Genomic DNA, 18,226 nt, shown 5'->3' on the forward strand with positions numbered 1-18,226 from the left:
TAGCCAAATATACATAGTATGGGTCAAAATTATTGATTTTTCTTTTATGCCAAAAATCATTAGGAAATTAAGTAAAGATCATGTTCCATGAAGATTTTTTGTAAAATTCCTACTGTAAACATATCAAAATGTAATTTTTGATTTGTAATATGCATTGTTAAGAACCTAATTTGGACAACTTTAAAGGTGATTTTCTCAGTATTTTGATATTTTTGCACCCTCAGATTTCTAATTTTCAAATAGATGTGTCTCGGCCAAATATTGTCCTATCCTAACAAACCATACATCAATAGAAAGCTTATTTATTGAGCTTTCATATGATGTATACATCTCAGTTTTGTAAAATTTTACCTTATGACTGGTTTTGTGGTCCAGGGTCACATATATATATGTCAAGCCATTGTTTTTTCAGACAGTTTATTCACTACAGTCTAGAAAATAGTAAAAAAATATGACTAGATCGAAGTTAAACTGTCCGAACAAATTCATCTTGATAGTGATAAAACTTTGAGAGAAATGGATTACAATCAACCAAAAATTCAGACAACTGTTAGTATGACAGTATTTGCACAACTTTAAATACTTTGTTGACCAATTACCAAGCAATGCTTAATTTTGTTAAGTTTGTTAATTTGTTTTGTTCAGTCTGTGGTGTAAAAAGGTTGCATTAGCAATTGAAGAAAAAACACTTATGCAAAACATGGTCAGGTCAAATTTTGTATATTTGCATATTACTGGTAGTGCACAGTATGAAGAATATTTGGGTATAATATGTCTCAGTTTTCTTTATTTAGCTTTCCACATTAGATGAACTATAGTGCCTCTGATTTCAGCACTGATTGATCTAAGCGCCTGTGATTGCCCAAGGCATTCCTATAGGTTCAAAAAAACGGGTTTGATTGGTTTTTAAGGTTTAACGCTGCACAAAACAGCCTGTAAAACCGATTTTGATGCAGTGTGAGCGAATCTAAATGTAATTTCGCGAATTGACACTTATTAAATTAATTTTAATTGTGACAGCCATAATACCTTGTTTAAAGGGATAGTTCACCCAAAAATGAAAATTTGATGTTTATCTGCTTACCCCCAGGGCATCCAAGATGTAGGTGACTTTGTTTCCTCAGTAGAACACAAACGATGATTGTTTATAATGGGAGTGGATGGGCACCAGACCTTTTTTGATCGGTTTTTGCGAGAAACTGAACTGTATTTATATCATTTTTTACCTTTGATACATAGCCACGTCCATCTCTCATGAGCACCAGTTTAGCATCAGGCACATTACACGTGTACGAGCTCTGGCGTAGTATACGCAAACGCCGGAAGCGATCTGTCGCATGTATACGACACTCATTGTTTACACAGTGCACAGAGATTGTGAGTATAGCGGCTATTCAAAATGGTAATTACTTGCGCTTATCCTGATTGTTCAAACAAATTTAAAGGTAAAAGATTATGTTTGCTTACGCAAACTCATCCGGGACTTTTCACTGATTTCCCGTTATGGGGTTTGTGTATACTACGCCAGAGCGCGTTCACATGTAACGATCCGGATGACAAGCTCATGCTCAGGAGAGATGGACATGGTTGTGAATCAAAGGTAAAAAATTGTATAAATACTGTTCAGTTTCTTGCAAAAACCGATCGTTTCGTGTCTTTGGACATCAATGTATCGTCACGAGCCGCAGGGTGTAATTTGGATTTGTCTGTGCATGTTTTTGTTTACTTTTAAAGGTCTGGTGCCCATCCACTCCCATTATTTAGCTGACAGACTGCACCAGTTTCAGTTAAAAATCTTGGTTTGTGTTCTTCTGAAGAAACAAAGTCACCTACATCTTGGATGCCCTGGGAGTAAGCAGATAAACATCAAATTTTCATTTTTGGGTGAACTATCCCTTTAATTTTGAACGGGCATTTTTTTCCCCCGACAAACTCTTGTTAATTTCTGACCCTAATATATAACTGTGAGAATTTTTTTCTATAAAATGTTTTATTTATTCAGAGAAAAACGGCTGAATTTCAAGAAAGTCAAAAGTCTGAGTTTACATCTCACAAGCTGCGTTTCCATTACCCTTCAAATTGCGCAAATTAAAATTGCGAATTTAAAACACGGTTAATATAAACGCGTCAATTTTGAAAAAAAAACCAAACAAACTCCCATACATTGCAAGAAAGTTTTTAAGCTCGCATGAGGTGGTTTTTCAGGCAATTCGAAAATGGAATATTTCGCAAAACAGCAATGGAAAGGTTTTTTTTTTTTTTGCATTTACAGGTCACATTCTATTAAATACAGCCGAAATCCCACAAAAATCCATTGCCATGAGTTATCATGAGAGGGAAAAATTACATTATTCACATTACATCGGTTAATGAAAATGCCGTCATTTCACAGTTTTGTGCAAATCTATATTGGAAACGCAGATGCTGACTCGCAAGAAAATGTCAGAAATGTGAGATATACAGGTATACTTAGAATTGCAAGCTATAAACTCAGAATTATGGGATATCAACATTGAATTGCGAGATTGAACTTGCAAATCTGAAAAGTCAGAATTGTGACAAAGTTGCAATTACTTTTTTTTTTCCATTGCAAAACAAAAAAACTGAATTGCAAAAACTCAGAACTACGAGATGAACACAGATGTGCCAGATATATTTCTATGATATAAATTTCTATCTTGCAATTCTGAGAAAAAAAGACAGAAAAGAGAGATAAATGGACCTACTCTGAATAGAATTGCGAGATATAAACTCACAATTCTGAGAATAAAATTAAGATTTGTGAGTTAAGTTGAAGTTACCTTTTTATTTTGTGTTTGAAGGCAAAAGTCAGAATCTATTAGCCACGTCTTTGGTCCTAGGACGTTTCCGCTTAGTGATCGAGCGCATTCAAAACAATGACAGGTGGTGTTTGATGCATGGTGGGATTGCGATCATATATATACACACTCCTCCTGCTTAAAATGTTTCAATTAAAATTAGATCCTCGTCATTCGGTGTTTGTGTGCTCCCTCTGGGCCGGAACTAACATTCTGAGACGTGTTTAACGGTAGATTTCCGAGAAACATCCCCGAGTTGCTGCAGTGAAAGAGAAGGCTGGATAACAACTAGCAACTCTAGGATATTACAGCATTTATTAATCTGCAGATATACTTTAATTTATTACAGGTTTATGCAAAACACGTTAGCCAGCACTGAATTACATAAATCTTGTTTGTTTGTGATCACATGATGACTCGGAGCATTCATACCCTCTTCTTGCATTGTTCTACAGCAATAAACTTGACCAAGCTAAACACATTTTGAAATAAATGAAATAAGTAACGTTAATAATAGCATGGAGCGCTAGTTTAATAGCATACATTTAGCGTTGCATTGAAACAAAACACATTGTGAAAAGTAATGTACTTATAATGCAAATGCAATTAATCACGAATAACCTCTCCGGATATATTAGGGACAAAACATGAAGTAAGTTGCACTGTCTTGCTACAGACTGATGTCATCCATTGTACGAATAAATGTTCGTAACATTTCCGTTCGCATCCAGACTGCGGCATGCTTTTAGCGCAATCTCCCGTGTACATGTACGCAGCATCGATTAGATAATGAGCAGCTTTTTACCATAACTGTAGCGTTTTCGCTGGACTTAAAAAGTATAGATACAGATCGGAGAAATGGCGCTACCGGAAATGCTTCAGGACCAGACATGCGCAGTAGCGTTCCAACGCGCTTGTTATTGTTTACGTCCTTGAAATGGTCTATATCTCGCAATTCTGACCCTTTTAAGTTTACATTTTTGCAATAATGACTTTTCTAAGAATTGTGACTTTTTATCTCACAATTCTGCATTGGTATCACAGAAATGGTATAAACTCAGAATTGTTTTACTTTAATTTTTTTTTATTGTATGGTGGAAATGGGCTTCTGTAGATGTCAGAGGATGACATTAGGTCCTGATGACTGCAAAAGATCTTATTAACCGTTTTGTCTAAATTATTTTCATTAATAAATTTGGCATTCAGGGTAAACATTTGCCTGCAAATCAAACCCATGATGTGGGCGTAGCCACACAACATGCAAACAGCATAAATCATACTAGAAACTTTTAGAGGACTAAATGAATTATGGCAGTCTGGGAAGATCTCTGATTTACTTTGAAGTCGGTTCAGGTCACATGTCTTTTCTCTTATCTCCCAACGCTTGAGGGCAACGAGGCCTGGCGGCAAATGACGGAGATAATGTGATAATTGATTTGTTTGACACTTTGATGTCCCAGGAGTCTTCCTGCTAAAGATAAATGATTGAGTCGAGTTGTTACAGTTACTGATGTAGTCGCTTAACCACACGTTCATTTTCTTCTTCATACATGCAGTAATAAAGGCGGCAAATGTGGCCACCCCTAAAATGCAATTTTTTTTGCATTGTCCTTTATATTATCTGTTTTCGATTAAAATTTTAAAGTTGTGGTAATAATTTAGTAAATTTTAGCAATTGCATATGAGTGCTGTCTAGATATTATCTTGGCAAAAAAAAAAATGTTTTTCATTTTAAATTTGATTTTGTGTTAAACATCAACAAAACACTTTCCGGCCACATCTGTTAACCAAACCAGAATCAACAAATCACCAACCATAATCATCATGAGGCACCATGAAGTCAACTGTGTTCCAGAAGAATTTTATTTTTATTGAAGCAGATGTCATCTGCTGAGGAAATGAATGAATTTACACTGTTAAACACTGACACTGGAGGCAAATGTGTTTGCCAGAAGTAGAACTTACTAAGAGAATATGGAGGTATGGGGGAAAAAAAAGGATAAAATTGGTTTTAAAAAAGTAATAATAGTAATTCACAAGACCACCATAGACAAGAACCTCAGAGAAGCATATTTGCACATAAATTCTGGTTGCTTGGTTGAATCCATAGTAACAGTCTTCATAGTTACACGGCTGTTCCTCTCTCCAGGTTCTGTTTGATCTCTGCGGTGTATTTGCCATAGAAACGTTCAGCCTTCTTGTTGAATTTAGCGTTTCTCTCGTTGATATAATCGATGTCAGCATCGTCGTTGTAGGCCCTGCGCCGACTGTATTTCGAGCGCTTTTCAATCCTAAACACACAAGACATTTGGTGATTACACACACAACTCTTAAGAAAAGTTCTAATAAATTCCAAACATTTTTAAACTTAAAAAAATAAAATAAATAGTTGAATAATCCAGGAAGATGAAAAAAAAAAAAAATAAAACAGATGGTTTTAATTTATCGCTGTTTTTGATACTTGAGTTTGAGAGCAATAAAACAGTTTTAATTCAAACATTTTAATTAGCTTTGATTCAAACTCAAGTCATGAAACACATTATGATTGCACAACCAATTTAAAAACACTCTTTAGGCAGCAGTGTTTTTTTTATTATCCAAAACTAAATTATAAATAAAACTACTATTATAAATAATTGTCATTAATTGAAAAAAACAAAACCCAAATATAAATATTAGATTTAAAAACTGAAGGGAAAAAAATGATTAGGCCCACTAACTAAAATTATTAAAACAGATACAAATCAATTAAAGCTATATACTTATAGTTTTTTTTTTAATTTTGAAAAAAATCTAATAAAAATGAATCATTTACTAAAATTAGATTAAAAAAAATACAGTTAAAGTCAGAAGTTTACATACACCTTGCAGGATCTGCAAAATGTTAATTTCACACAAAATGCATGTTTTTTTTATTTATTTAGTACTCACCTGAATTAAGATATTTCACATAAAAGATGTTTACATATAGTCCACAAGAAAAAAAAAGTTGAATTTATAAAAATGACCCTTTTCAAAAGTTTACATACACTTGATTCTTAATACTGTGTTGTTACCTGAACGATCCACAACTTTTTTTCCTTTGTTTGTCCTGAACAGTTAAACTGCCTGCTGTTCTTCAGAAAAGTCCTTCAGGTCCCACAAATTCTTTGGTTTTTAAGCATTTGTGTATTTGAACTCTTTCCAGCAATGACTGTATGATTTTGAGATTCATCTTTTCACACTGAGGACCACTTAGGGACTCGTATGCAACTTTTACAGAAGGTTCAATGCTCACTGATGCTTCAGTAGGAAAACGATATATTAAATGCCAGGGGTGTAAACTTTTGAACAGAATGAACATTTTGCCATCTTATTTTTTTATTTAATACTGCCCTTCTAAAGCTATAGCCTGGGTTTCCCCATGCTCATTTTATTCACGCTGCTAGGCAGCCTGGAAACCATGGACCAAATTTTCACCTCAGATAGGGAACCAATCACAGAACGGGGAGGGAGCAGCAAGACGATGACGCCTTCTATGCGACTCACCGAATCAGTTTGTTTGTAACTATGGATCCAGCATGGCAGCAGACGCGAAGTTATCTTTCGATGCAGCCTTAGATAGTTTAGAACGCAAGTTTATTTTGAAAAAAGAGCAACTTTTGGCGTTCTCTCCACGTACGTCATCTGGTATAATTAAAACGATTGGCTATGAGCTATGCACAGGCGCATTTGATAGACATTCGTATCGCCCAATAAACGGCTCTGGGCATTCGTAAACCACGCCTCAAAAACTAGAAAATGAACATGGTACACAGACCACGAATCATGATGTTGTCATGACGTGGTTTGGCGTTAGCCAGGCTACTAAAGCTACAGAATATATTTACATTTTCCCCAGAAGTCAAGATAACAAATTTATCCTGATCTTCAAATTCCAAAAGTTTTCACTCCTCTTAATGCATCGTTTCCTTCTGAAGCATCAGTGAGCGTTTGAACCTTCTGTAATAGTTGCATGAGTCCCTCAGTTGTCCTCAGTGTGAAAAGATGGACCTTCGTCCACAAATTTGTGGGACCTGAAGGATTTTTCTCATAGACAGTTCAACTCTTCAGGACAAACAAGGGCTCCTGAACCACTGTCACTAAACAAAACACAGCTGTGCACCATTCAAGTAACAAAATAGTATTAAGAATCAAATATATGTAAACTTTTGAACAGGCTCTTGTGAACTATTTATAAACGTCTTTTATGTGAAATATCTTATTCAGGTTAGTATTAAACAAAACAAAAAAAACATGCATTTTGTATGATCCCTCTTTTTTTGGTAAAATAATTAACATTTTGCAGATTCTGTAAGGTGTATGTACACATTTGATCTTAACTGTAAATCAATAATACTACTAATATATGAATAATACTAAAACAGCACCGACTTTGGGAAACATAATGGTCAAATAGATTATTAAAATCATGACAACACTCAACAACACTGTTTCGAAATCATCACACAAACACCCCACATCAGCTAAATTACCCAGCTGTACTCTTTAGCCGTTCATTTCCCAGCTTGATGCTGCAATAGACAATGTCAGTTTTCAAAGTCCATCAAAGAGACTCGAATGCCCCCCACGCACATGCAGACGGTTTTTCAAACATCTTCAAAGCGTGTTTGTGCGTCACGATTTGGCAGCCGTAGCCCTGTCTAATGTCTCTCAGAAGCTAAAAGCAGCTCCTCCAAAATAGAAGAATGCCGTCTCTCGCATAAACAAACCCTCGCCGGCGCACACATCCATGTGCGACAGGCACGCAACGGCACAAACACATCTGGAGTGAGGAACAAACACACGAGGCCGTGCTCTCAGAGCGCTCTAAAATTGGCTGCAATATCAGATTCTCGAAAGAGCCACTATCTGCTCTAACTCTGATGGAGAAGCGCTGAGGTGTGCGAATAGAAATGGATCTGCTCAGCAACAGATCTAACAGATTTCCTGCATGAACACAACCACAGATTCTTACTGTTTCTCCACGTCATCCACCATGCGGTCAATGCTCTCTTTAGATGGGACGTGCGTGCCGTGAATCAGACTGTTGGAGGTGGGGTGGAAATCTTCTCCACTAGAAGCAAAAGAGACATCAATCAGGTTTTTTTTAATATATGTGACCCTGGACCACAAAACCAGTCATAAGGTTAAATTTTACAAAACTGAGTTGAATATATCATATGAAAGCTCAATAGATAAGCTTTCTATTGATATATGGTTTGTTAGGATAGGACAATATTTGGCCGAGATACATCTGTTTGAAAATCTGGAATCTGAGGGGGCAAAAAAATCAAAATACTGAGAAAATCACCTTTAAAGTTGTCCAAATTAAGTTCTTAGCAATGCATATTACTAATCAAAAATTACATTTTGATAGGTTTACAGTAGGAATTTTACAAAAAATCTTCATGGAACATGATCTTTACTTAATTTCCTAATGATTTTTGGCATAAAAGAAAAATCTATAATTTTGACCCATACAATGTATTTTTGGCTATTGCTACAAATATACCCCAGCGACTTAAAACTGGTTTTGTGGTCCAGGGTCACATATAGTGTTTCATTCATTAAACATAACACCACTAGGACATTAATAAATTTTGACTTATTAGGGTTTTATTTTTCATAATAATCAAAAAACACTGGTTTGTAACTCAAATAGTTTTTTTTTTTATTTAAAGCGCTCTGTTATTTTTAGTTATCCACAATTAACGTTTCACAGAACGCTTAAAATAGAATAGCTAGAATAGCTTAAAATCTTATTAGCTAGAACAGTTATTTTAAGCTAGAATAGCATAAAATCTTATTTGTTTCAAACAAATGCTGTTCTTTTGAACTCTTTATCAAAGAATTTTAAAACAAATGTACAAAGGTTTCCACAAATATTGTGGAATAATTAATACTAATAAATGTTTCTGAATAAATTTGAATTAAGGTAGCAAACAGGATGCAGAATTCTAGTTCAGATTTGAATTTTGAAGGAACTTTAATTTATAAATTTTAAAGCATGAAGCTTAATTAAAAATGAATGTTGGCTTAACAAAATCTTGTTGAAGAATGATTTTTTTTGTGTGTGAGGGTTTATGTACAGAAGCCTGTTTTTGCCACTGAAGGTCATTTTGACTTTTTTCAGAATTGCATGACATAAACTCAGAATTCTGACAATAGGCTATGCTGCGAGAAATAAGGTTGCAATTCTGAGAAATAAAGTCAGAATTGCAAGATATAACTGAGAATTCTGACTTTTTCTCAGAAATGCAAGTTTATCTCTGACAATTGTGCCTTTTTCCTCAGAATTGCAAGTTCATATCTCAGTCCTTTTAATTCTGGTCTTTTTTGCACTCAGAATTGGACTTTATAACGCTCAATTGCTAATTTATATCTCACAAGAAAAAGGTATCATGCAATTCTTATGAAAAGTCAGAACTGAGAGGTGTAAACATGCAATTGCAAGAAAAAATTCTGAATTGTTGCAATTACACAATTCATTTTTTTTATATTCATTATCAGAAATGGGCTTCCATGTTTATAGGCCTTGCAGATAGATGGATAAATATTTGTACATTTTGTGTTTATTTTATATACACCAAATTTGCATTCATGAGATTTTTTTTATTAATACTTTTGTTCATCAAGGGCACATTAATTTCAATCAAAAGTTACAGTAAAGACATTTATAATTTCACAAAAGAATAGAAATATATTTTTTGAACAGCAAATCAGCATATTAGAATGATTTCTGAAGGATTATGTGACACTGAAGACTGGAGTAATAATGTTGAAAATGCAGCTTTGATCACAGGAATAACTTTCATTTTAAAATATATTCAAATAAAAAACAGTTATTTTAAATAGTAAAAATATTTCAACATTTCACTGTTTTTGCTGTACTTTGGATCAAATAAATGCAGGCTTGGTGAGCAGAAGAGACCTCTTTTTAAAAGTGACATTAAAAACTTTTGACTGGTAGTGTATCTATCTTCACTAGGAATGTTATAATCACCATTTATACCATATGACAAAATCTCTTTATATGACAAAATAAAAAGTCATTACTCATGCAGTCTCACATACAGCAACTACTGTTAGTAGCTGTTTCCAATATCACTCCATAGTCTTAAATGAAAAACAGCCGTGTCCACTAGCTTGTGTATCTTTAAGAAGTAGAATGAGTATAAATAAAGTCTCACCACTCTTCTCTCTGTCTTTCATAGTTATCCATATCCGGCTTGATCTGCTTCGTCAATCTCTGGTACTGTCTCAACTGGGCCTCAGCGTAGCCTACACACACACACAAACACACAGATGAATACAAACACACGTCCAGCTGTGGGGGTCTAAAAGGAGAAAGGGGCTCAAACAGGGAGAAGCAGAAGGAAAATGATAATAATTACCAGAACCGATGATAACCAGGCGTGAAACACAAGCTCTGCATGTTTTCATTTTCACATGTTTAGCTTCACACATGGCAGCCACATTTTCTCTCACTCTCAGCCAATCAATAAGGCTCCTCATTAACCTGCATATGTAGATGAGACGAGTGTTTCATACCTGAGAATCCTGGATCTGGGTTTTTCTTCTTTTTCTTTCTCTCCCATCTCTCTGCATCTTCAGCGCTGATCTCCAGGAGCTTAACGCGGTGGTAGTCCTCACCACGCTCTGCACACTCCTGTCACACAAACACAATTCACAGCTTTACACACTTATGCTTACACACCATATAATTAGAATTACTGCTTGATTGATATGGGGCTTCTAATAGCCGATATCTGCAAGACTCTATCTGCAAGAGTGAGTTTTTTTTAAATAAAATGAATACTTTTTATATAGGAAAGGTGCATTAAATAGATCAAAACTGACAGTAAAGACATTTATAATGTTGCAAAATATTTCTGTTTCAAATAAATGCTGTTCTTCTGCCCTTTCTATTCATCAAAGAATCTGGAACAAAATGTAAGAAATTTCTTAAGCAACCATTCAGCATATTAGAATGATTTCTGAAGGATCATGTGACACTAAAGACTGGAGTTGTGTTGCTGAAAATTCAGATTTGCATACAGAAATAAATTACATTTTAAAATATATTCAAATAGTAAACAGTTATTTTAGGCTGTAATAACATTTCATTATATAACTATTTTTCCTGACTTCAAACATTTGAACAGTAGTGTATGTACAGAAAAAAAAACGTTTTAAACATTAACACATTTTACCATTTAGCTTTAAAAATTCACTTATTCAGATTCAAATGCATGTTGTGGAATGTTTGGTTACAGCTACATTTTGAATCGTTGTGAAATGAACTTTGATTCTTTAAATTGTGCTTCAAAAAACACAAATTATTATTTCACAGCCATGACAAGTCCTTACAAACAAGTCTTTTTAATACATAACCATAATACAAGAAAATGCTTTTTTTTTTTGCTCAGAGTGAGCAAAGAGCATATCGTTTGCATTACAGTCATGTCATATAGTATAGAAAACATGTAAATCCAATACAAAACATGACTTTTAAAACTTTGTGTGTTACAGGGTTGCCAGGTTTTAACAACAAAACTCGCCCAATTGGTACTCAAAAGTACCGTTTCGGGGGCTCCCAGGTAAAAATTGTTACAAGGGTTAAAAATTGACCACACTGAACTCCCCTCTTCTCCTTCTGTCCTTACTCGGAGGCAGAAGTAACTAAACTTTTCCTCTCCAGCCATCCGACGACATGTCCTTTAGATCCTATCCCCTCACACCTTCTCCAAGCAATCTCTCCTACAATCTTACCGGCGCTCATACACATCATCAACACATCTCTTCTCACAGGCACTTTACCCACTACATTTAAGCAGGCCCGGGTTACCCCACTGCTAAAAAAACCTACACTTAACTCTTCACTCATTGACAACTACAGACCTGTCTCTCTCCTTGCATTCATAGCAAAAACTTGCTGGACCTATCTGCAGCTTTTGACACTGTGAATCACCAGATCCTCCTGTCCACCCTCTCAACGCTGGGCATCACAGGGACTTCACTTCGCTGGTTCAAATCCTACCTCTCTGGTAGGTCTTTCAGAGTGGCCTGGGGAGGGGAGGTATCCAAAACTCATCAACTGGTCACTGGGGTTCCTCAGGGATCAGTTCTTGGACCTCTTCTCTTCTCCAAATACACTACATCTCTGGGCCCCATCAGACACATGGCTTCTCCTACCATTGCTATGCTGATGACACACAACTCTATCTTTCATTCAAACCAGACGATCCATCGGTAGCTGCACGGATCTCAGGTTGCCTGGCGGATATCTCTGCATGGATGAAGGAACACCATCTACAGCTCAATCTGGCAAAGACGGAACTCCTTATCTTTCCTGCCACTCCATCTCTACAGCATGACTTCTCCATCCAGTTAGGTTCATCAACAATTACCCCATCGACTTCAGCCAGAAATCTGGGTGTAATCTTTGACGACCAACTGACTTTTAAAGACCACATAGCTAAAACTGCTCGATCTTGCAGGTTTGCATTGTACAACATCAGAAAGATCAGGCCCTTCCTAACAGAGCATGCTACACAACTCCTCGTCCAGGCCCTGGTCATTTCCAGGCTGGACTACTGCAATGCTCTTTTAGCCAGTCTTCCAGCATGTACAATCAAGCCTCTACAAATGATTCAGAATGCAGCAGCACGACTGGTCTTCAATGAGCCCAAAAAGGCCCATGTCACACCTCTCTTCATATCACTGCACTGGCTACCGGTTACAGCACGCATCAAATACAAGACACTGATGCTGGCATATAGGACAGCCACCGGCTCATCACCTGCCTACCTCCATTCACTACTACGAATCTACACTCCTTCCAGAAGACTGAGATCCTCTAGTGAAAGACGCCTCATTGTACCACCACAGAGAGGTATTAAATCACTGTCCAGAACATTCTCGTTCAACGTTCCTGCCTGGTGGAATGATCTTCCCACCCCTATCCGGAATGCAGACTCCTTAACAGCTTTCAAACGACTGCTGAAAACCCATCTTTTTTCGACACTATGTGACTCAAAAAAAAAAAAAAAAAAATTCTCCTCTCTTCTTGATCCTCCCTTCTAGCCTGTTTTTCCTCTCTTTCTTGATCTTCTCCTTCTAGCCTGCACTCTAACAACGCCTGATATATGGTATTTTTGAGCACTTCCTATTTTGATCTGCCTCCTTAGGATGAATCACTTGTTGTATTCCCAATTGTAAGTCGCTTTGGATAAAAGCGTCGGCTAAATGAATAAATGTAAATGTAAATGTAAAATGTGTTTTTTTTTGGTGGGGTTCCCCTGGTAAAATCTGCATTCCAGGTGATAAGTATCATGTTATCAGTAGGGATGTAACAGTGTTATCAATATCGCGGTATCGCAATAGCAAAACTCGTCTCGGTATTATCGTGGTCAATTGACGATATGAAATGATATGACAATATGATTAGATAGTTAAACTTCTTATTCTAACATTAAAAAGTCTTTAAAAGTTGTGTTTTGAGCCATTATGCTTTGGCACAGTATTTGTCAAACGAACTAAAACCAAAAGCACAATATGGCTTAATCCCATCATCAAGTCTGTTTTCGCTGCGCATTTTAAAGCGAAGCGTGCACTTCGTTCAGGCGATCAGCTCGTGATCCATTGTTTTCAGTGCCTCAGAACGTGCATTTGGGAATGCAAAGGCCACCAGTTATGCTTTATTTTCATGGCAGATACTTAGAGCATTTCACTAGATTTGTAGTGAGATGTGTTTTTGTAAGCCTGTTTTCCCTGAAGCTGGAGTCTTCCATCAAAATAAAAAACTATAATGTCATTTCCGGCAAAATAAAAGCTTGAAAGTGCAGTAAGACCTGTTGTTAGCCGACGCTAACAACAGGTTGTCAATGAGGGTGAATAGGGCATCGGAGTAGCCCAGGGATGGAAATTAGCACCCGCCACCAGCCAAATGCGGGTGATTTTGTGTTGTGGCGGGTAAACTCGCGTCACCCACCGGCCACCGTGGCGGGTAAAAAAAAAAAAAACATACTTCAACCGTGAGGCGGTAATGCACCTTAACGTTGGTTGCGAACTGCCGTTGAAATACACGAAGAAGAAGAAGAAGACGGCGACCGGACACTTTTAGCGGAGGCACACCTTCAAAAAAATGTGTAACGTGTATATATAAACCTATACGTATAAACATTGTTGTTGTTCTGACGGCAAACCAAAAAATCATCTCGGCATCATTCACAATTCGTTATTTAGCAGAGAACACAGAGCACAACTAGGCGTGGCTATTAATACACATTGGAATCAATCATTTAATCATTTGCACGTGCTTTTGAGTCCTGCTTATTAAAAGTGAAAGAGAGACTCATTTACGCGCTCTCTTATAGATTGTCTGTGCGCCCACAGAACGCGAAAAGGACAGTGACAGATTTAAACAATTGTTAAGGGAGTAAGCAAATGTAATTTTGATTTAATACAACAGTTCAAAAACAAGAAAATATAAAATGACTTGCGTTGTCTGACTATATCGCTATAATATAGCCAGATTTTACTCTATTTCTTTAAATGAAAATATTTCTAAATGAGTAACAGCCCAGCCGCTGCGCATCTCTAAAAGCAAACCAGCGGTGTTTCATTCATGAATGAAAGCGCGTTTTGAACCAATCTTCAGTTCATTATTATCCGTTCATAAAGAAAGTCACTTGCTTCATTCCCGAATGAATCAGGCATTCAAACAAATAATTTGTCTTACTGCCACCTGCTGGTGGATTAAGTGTCATTGTAACGTATACTTAGTTATTTAAAACGTAATATTTCTATATTAAAAATGTATATTTAATACATTTATCTCAACATGAATTTATTTGCACTTATGCCACATCTGAGCCTCATTAAATGTCTGAAATTGCACCTACAAGCCACTATTGTGTTCCTTTGTGCCACCTCTGTAGTGCAAATTATTTTTTATTAATACTAATTTTCTATGATTGGTAATATAGTTGTCTTATTCTGCTATTAAATTGTTTTAATTAGAAATTCTAAAAATAAAATATAATATATTTTTTTTAATTGACAATGACATTTAATAAAAAAAAATGCCATAACAAAGGTAAAAAGAAACTGCCACTGTAAATCACATTAATGAGTCAATTATCACCTCAAGGCTAATTTTTTATCAGAATTTTTTATTATTGATCAGAAGATGCTTCAACATGTTTTAAATTAGTAGGGCACGCACTGTAAGAAGGAAAAAAACTGCTTATAAAGTGTGTATGTGACAGGTATGGCTGTGGAATGGTGTTTGGCAAAGATTTTTTGGAGGAAAATTTTTAAGTCAAGTTTTTTTTTTTTTTGCTTTGATCCCTGGGTTTGTAAGAGAGAGAGAGAGAAAATGTCAGTATTTTTATTGAGACTTAAGATTAAATTAATGATCAAGTATAGTAGATCTTGTAGTATTAATTTTCACATGCAGCTACACATTGTCGGTTAAAGACATAAAGTGGCTGGTAAAAACATTTAGTGGCTGGTAGATTTTGAAATCCACCAGCCACACTGGCCGGTGGACAAAAAAGTTAATTTCCATCCCTGGAGTAGCCATGTAAATAAATCAACTGTTTTACACCATTTACGAGGCACAAAGTAGCTCCACACTTCATTGGTAGACTTCCAAGGGCCCTGACATTTAAAACGAGCAGGAAGGAAACTACAACCTGATAAGTCACGTGAGTACTCGCGTTACTTTTGGACTGGAGTTAGTGCAGACAGTTGGCAATTGCAAGGATGTCAGACGATGAAGCTACTGAGTTTTATGAAGTAGTAGTTTTGTTTCCTTCCTACTCGTCACTCGACTTATCGTGACTAAATTCAAGATGGCGGCGAACGGTAAATTTCCTGAAGGGACTGTCTGTATAAATTTTCTTGTAAATAAACTACCGGTGCTTTTTCAAAGTTCTCAATGTCTCGTGTTAAATGTCAGGGCCCATGGAAGTCTACCAATGAAGTGTGGAGCTACTTTGTGCCTCGTAAATGGTGTAAAACAGTGATTTATTTACATGGCTAGTCCGATGCCCAATGCACCCTCAAAGACAACCTGTTGTTAGCATCGGCTAACTAACGCCAGATTTCAGAGTGCAAGGGACAAGCCGAGATGAGCTATGAAAGGTCAGTTCACACTCGGTATCATGATTCATTACACTTTAGGTCAATATCACACCGGACTTCTCCTTTAACACCTCAATGTATCGTCACAAGCCGCAGGGTTTAATTTGGTTTTGTCTGCGTATGTTTTTTTGACTCTCAAAGCTGTGGATCCCATTGACTGCCATTATATGGCTGACAGACTGCGACGGTTTGATTTAAATATCTTCATTTGTGTTCTACTGAAGAAACAAAGTAGCCTACATATTGAATGCCCTGGGGATAAGCAGATAAACATCAAATATTAATTTTTGGGTCACCTATCCCTTTAAAAGTTGATACTGTACCTTCTTCTTTTGGTCCACCATGAGTTCATACTCCAGACGGGCTTTCTTGGCCTCCCAGTTTGTTGGCAGCTTAAGCCTCTTGTCCTCCTCCACAACCTCCTGATGATTCATCTTACGGGCCTCATTCTATTAACAGAAACACATTTCAAATGGCTGTTAATAAAGCAGATTCTGTTGTGCTGTGTGTGTCAATAGTTTTCACCTAAAGCAATGGCACCACAGAGTTTGCAATCAATCTTCACGACTTCACCAACTACTCTAAAGCTCCTTTCACATGACTTACATTAGGAATTCGACAAGCGTCATGTCTTCCTCTTAAGGCAAGACACCAAAGGGAAATAGGGCAACATTTTTCTTTCCAATATTATGAAAGAAGACATGTTATGGAAGCAAAATATAAAAATTAAGTGGTGCATGAAAAAAAAAAAAAAATGGTTTGCTTGTACTATCATGCCTTAAAATCTAATCACAAGTGCTGACAGGAGAAGGATGTTGTATTATGCAATCACATAATTCAAAACAAACATAAATAGCCGAGTATTAATAAACTGGGTATCAGTATTAATAAATGGCCTGGGCTTATGAAGTCTACTGATATGAGGTCAAATGTTCCGTAGTTACCCTCTTGAAATGAAGCTCTCTGAACTTTCTGAGTCTATCTTCTCTTTTCTGTGCCCCTGGAGTTTCTGTGGTTTCCTCTTCATTGCTGGGAGCAACAACCTGCAGTGAATGAACCGCACATAAGGCTTAAAAATGTCGTTTTAGTGACAGCTAAATCATAATTAGATTACTGAAATCGCACATGTCTTATTTAACAAACCAAATCAACAACATTAATCAAACAGAGACTGATGTTAGCATCTTTAGCTATGACTATACGAACATCGTTCTGAAAACAGACTAAAACGCTCATTTAACGAGTAGTAACTGCTGAGCATAAATTATACATTGTATATAAATAAACAATGAAGACACCCGTTATGTTAGCTCTTGAATACTTTTGAACTCGTGTTTTGTTTACCTCTACGCTAGACGCCATTGCTTCTTTCAAAGAGGAAGTACGTACGCATTTCAGTTCGACTGAGATCTAATGACCTAATATGTAGTTCCGCTTTCTTAAGAGTTTCCTGGTAGGATAAATAATACGACTAATTATAATAAAAAGTGACAGAAAATGTAAGATATGGATATAGTAAGACTTTCTTCTGTTGAATTATAATTTATTACTGGTTTTTTTTAAATAACATGTATAATTGAATTTTTAATCTTAATTTGTTTAATTTAATCGTTTGTCTTGCTTATGTGTGTTTGTGTAGGCCTATGTTTTTCCTCTTGTTTGTTACATATATAAATAATATTAATCAAGTAATGATTTATTTATTATTATTATTATTTATTTATTTATTATAAGTAAATATATCTATATGAATATTAAAAATAGATAACATATTATATATATTTATTTTAAAATTATATATAGTATATATTTATATAATTGTGTGTGAATATATAATTAATTTATTTTAATTTATTATTTATATAATTTATTAATAATAATTATTATTGATATCTAAAATAATTATATACAATTAAAGAAAAAATACTATTATATATTAATAATTTTAATAAATAATATTATTATTTATATATATGATTATATATAAAATAAATATATACGATTCAACAAAAATATATACAATTATATAATAAAATAATTATATATTTACAATTACAATTATATAATAAAATAATTAATTATTATTTATAATTTATTATTACTATTTATTTATTATAAGTAAATTTATTTATATGAATATTAAAAATAGATAACATTGCCATTGCTTCTTTCAAGGAGGAAGTACGTACGCATTTCAGTTCAACTGAGATCTAATGACCTAATATGTAGTTCCG

At 35.5% G+C, this 18,226-nt stretch overlaps 1 protein-coding gene across 1 annotated transcript; it reads right to left on the minus strand.

Annotated features, from left to right (window-relative positions):
- Nucleotides 1-4,664: 4,664 nt before the first annotated feature.
- syf2 (SYF2 pre-mRNA-splicing factor) lies at nt 4,665-17,395 on the minus strand. Its single transcript, XM_073834847.1, has 7 exons — nt 17,337-17,395; nt 16,937-17,035; nt 16,316-16,441; nt 10,392-10,509; nt 10,031-10,121; nt 7,816-7,914; nt 4,665-5,110 (listed from the first exon to the last, which is right to left on the minus strand). Exons 1-7 carry the CDS (start codon nt 17,352-17,354, stop codon nt 4,945-4,947), a joined length of 717 nt encoding a protein of 238 aa, XP_073690948.1. The 5' UTR covers nt 17,355-17,395; the 3' UTR covers nt 4,665-4,944.
- Between the last annotated feature and the right edge of the window lie 831 nt (nt 17,396-18,226).

This window comes from Garra rufa, chromosome 2 (genome assembly GCF_049309525.1).
Source record: "Garra rufa chromosome 2, GarRuf1.0, whole genome shotgun sequence".
Taxonomy (NCBI): domain Eukaryota; kingdom Metazoa; phylum Chordata; class Actinopteri; order Cypriniformes; family Cyprinidae; genus Garra; species Garra rufa.

What these genes read in the sequence shown, in the direction of transcription:
- syf2 (XM_073834847.1), bottom strand. An exon ending in GAGAGCTTCATTTCAAGAGG is followed by an intron (nt 16,442 to 16,936) that starts GTAACTACGGAA and finishes TTCTGTTAATAG; the next exon opens with AATGAGGCCCGTAAGATGAA. An exon ending in GTGGATGACGTGGAGAAACA is followed by an intron (nt 5,111 to 7,815) that starts GTAAGAATCTGT and finishes TTGTGTGTTTAG; the next exon opens with GATTGAAAAGCGCTCGAAAT.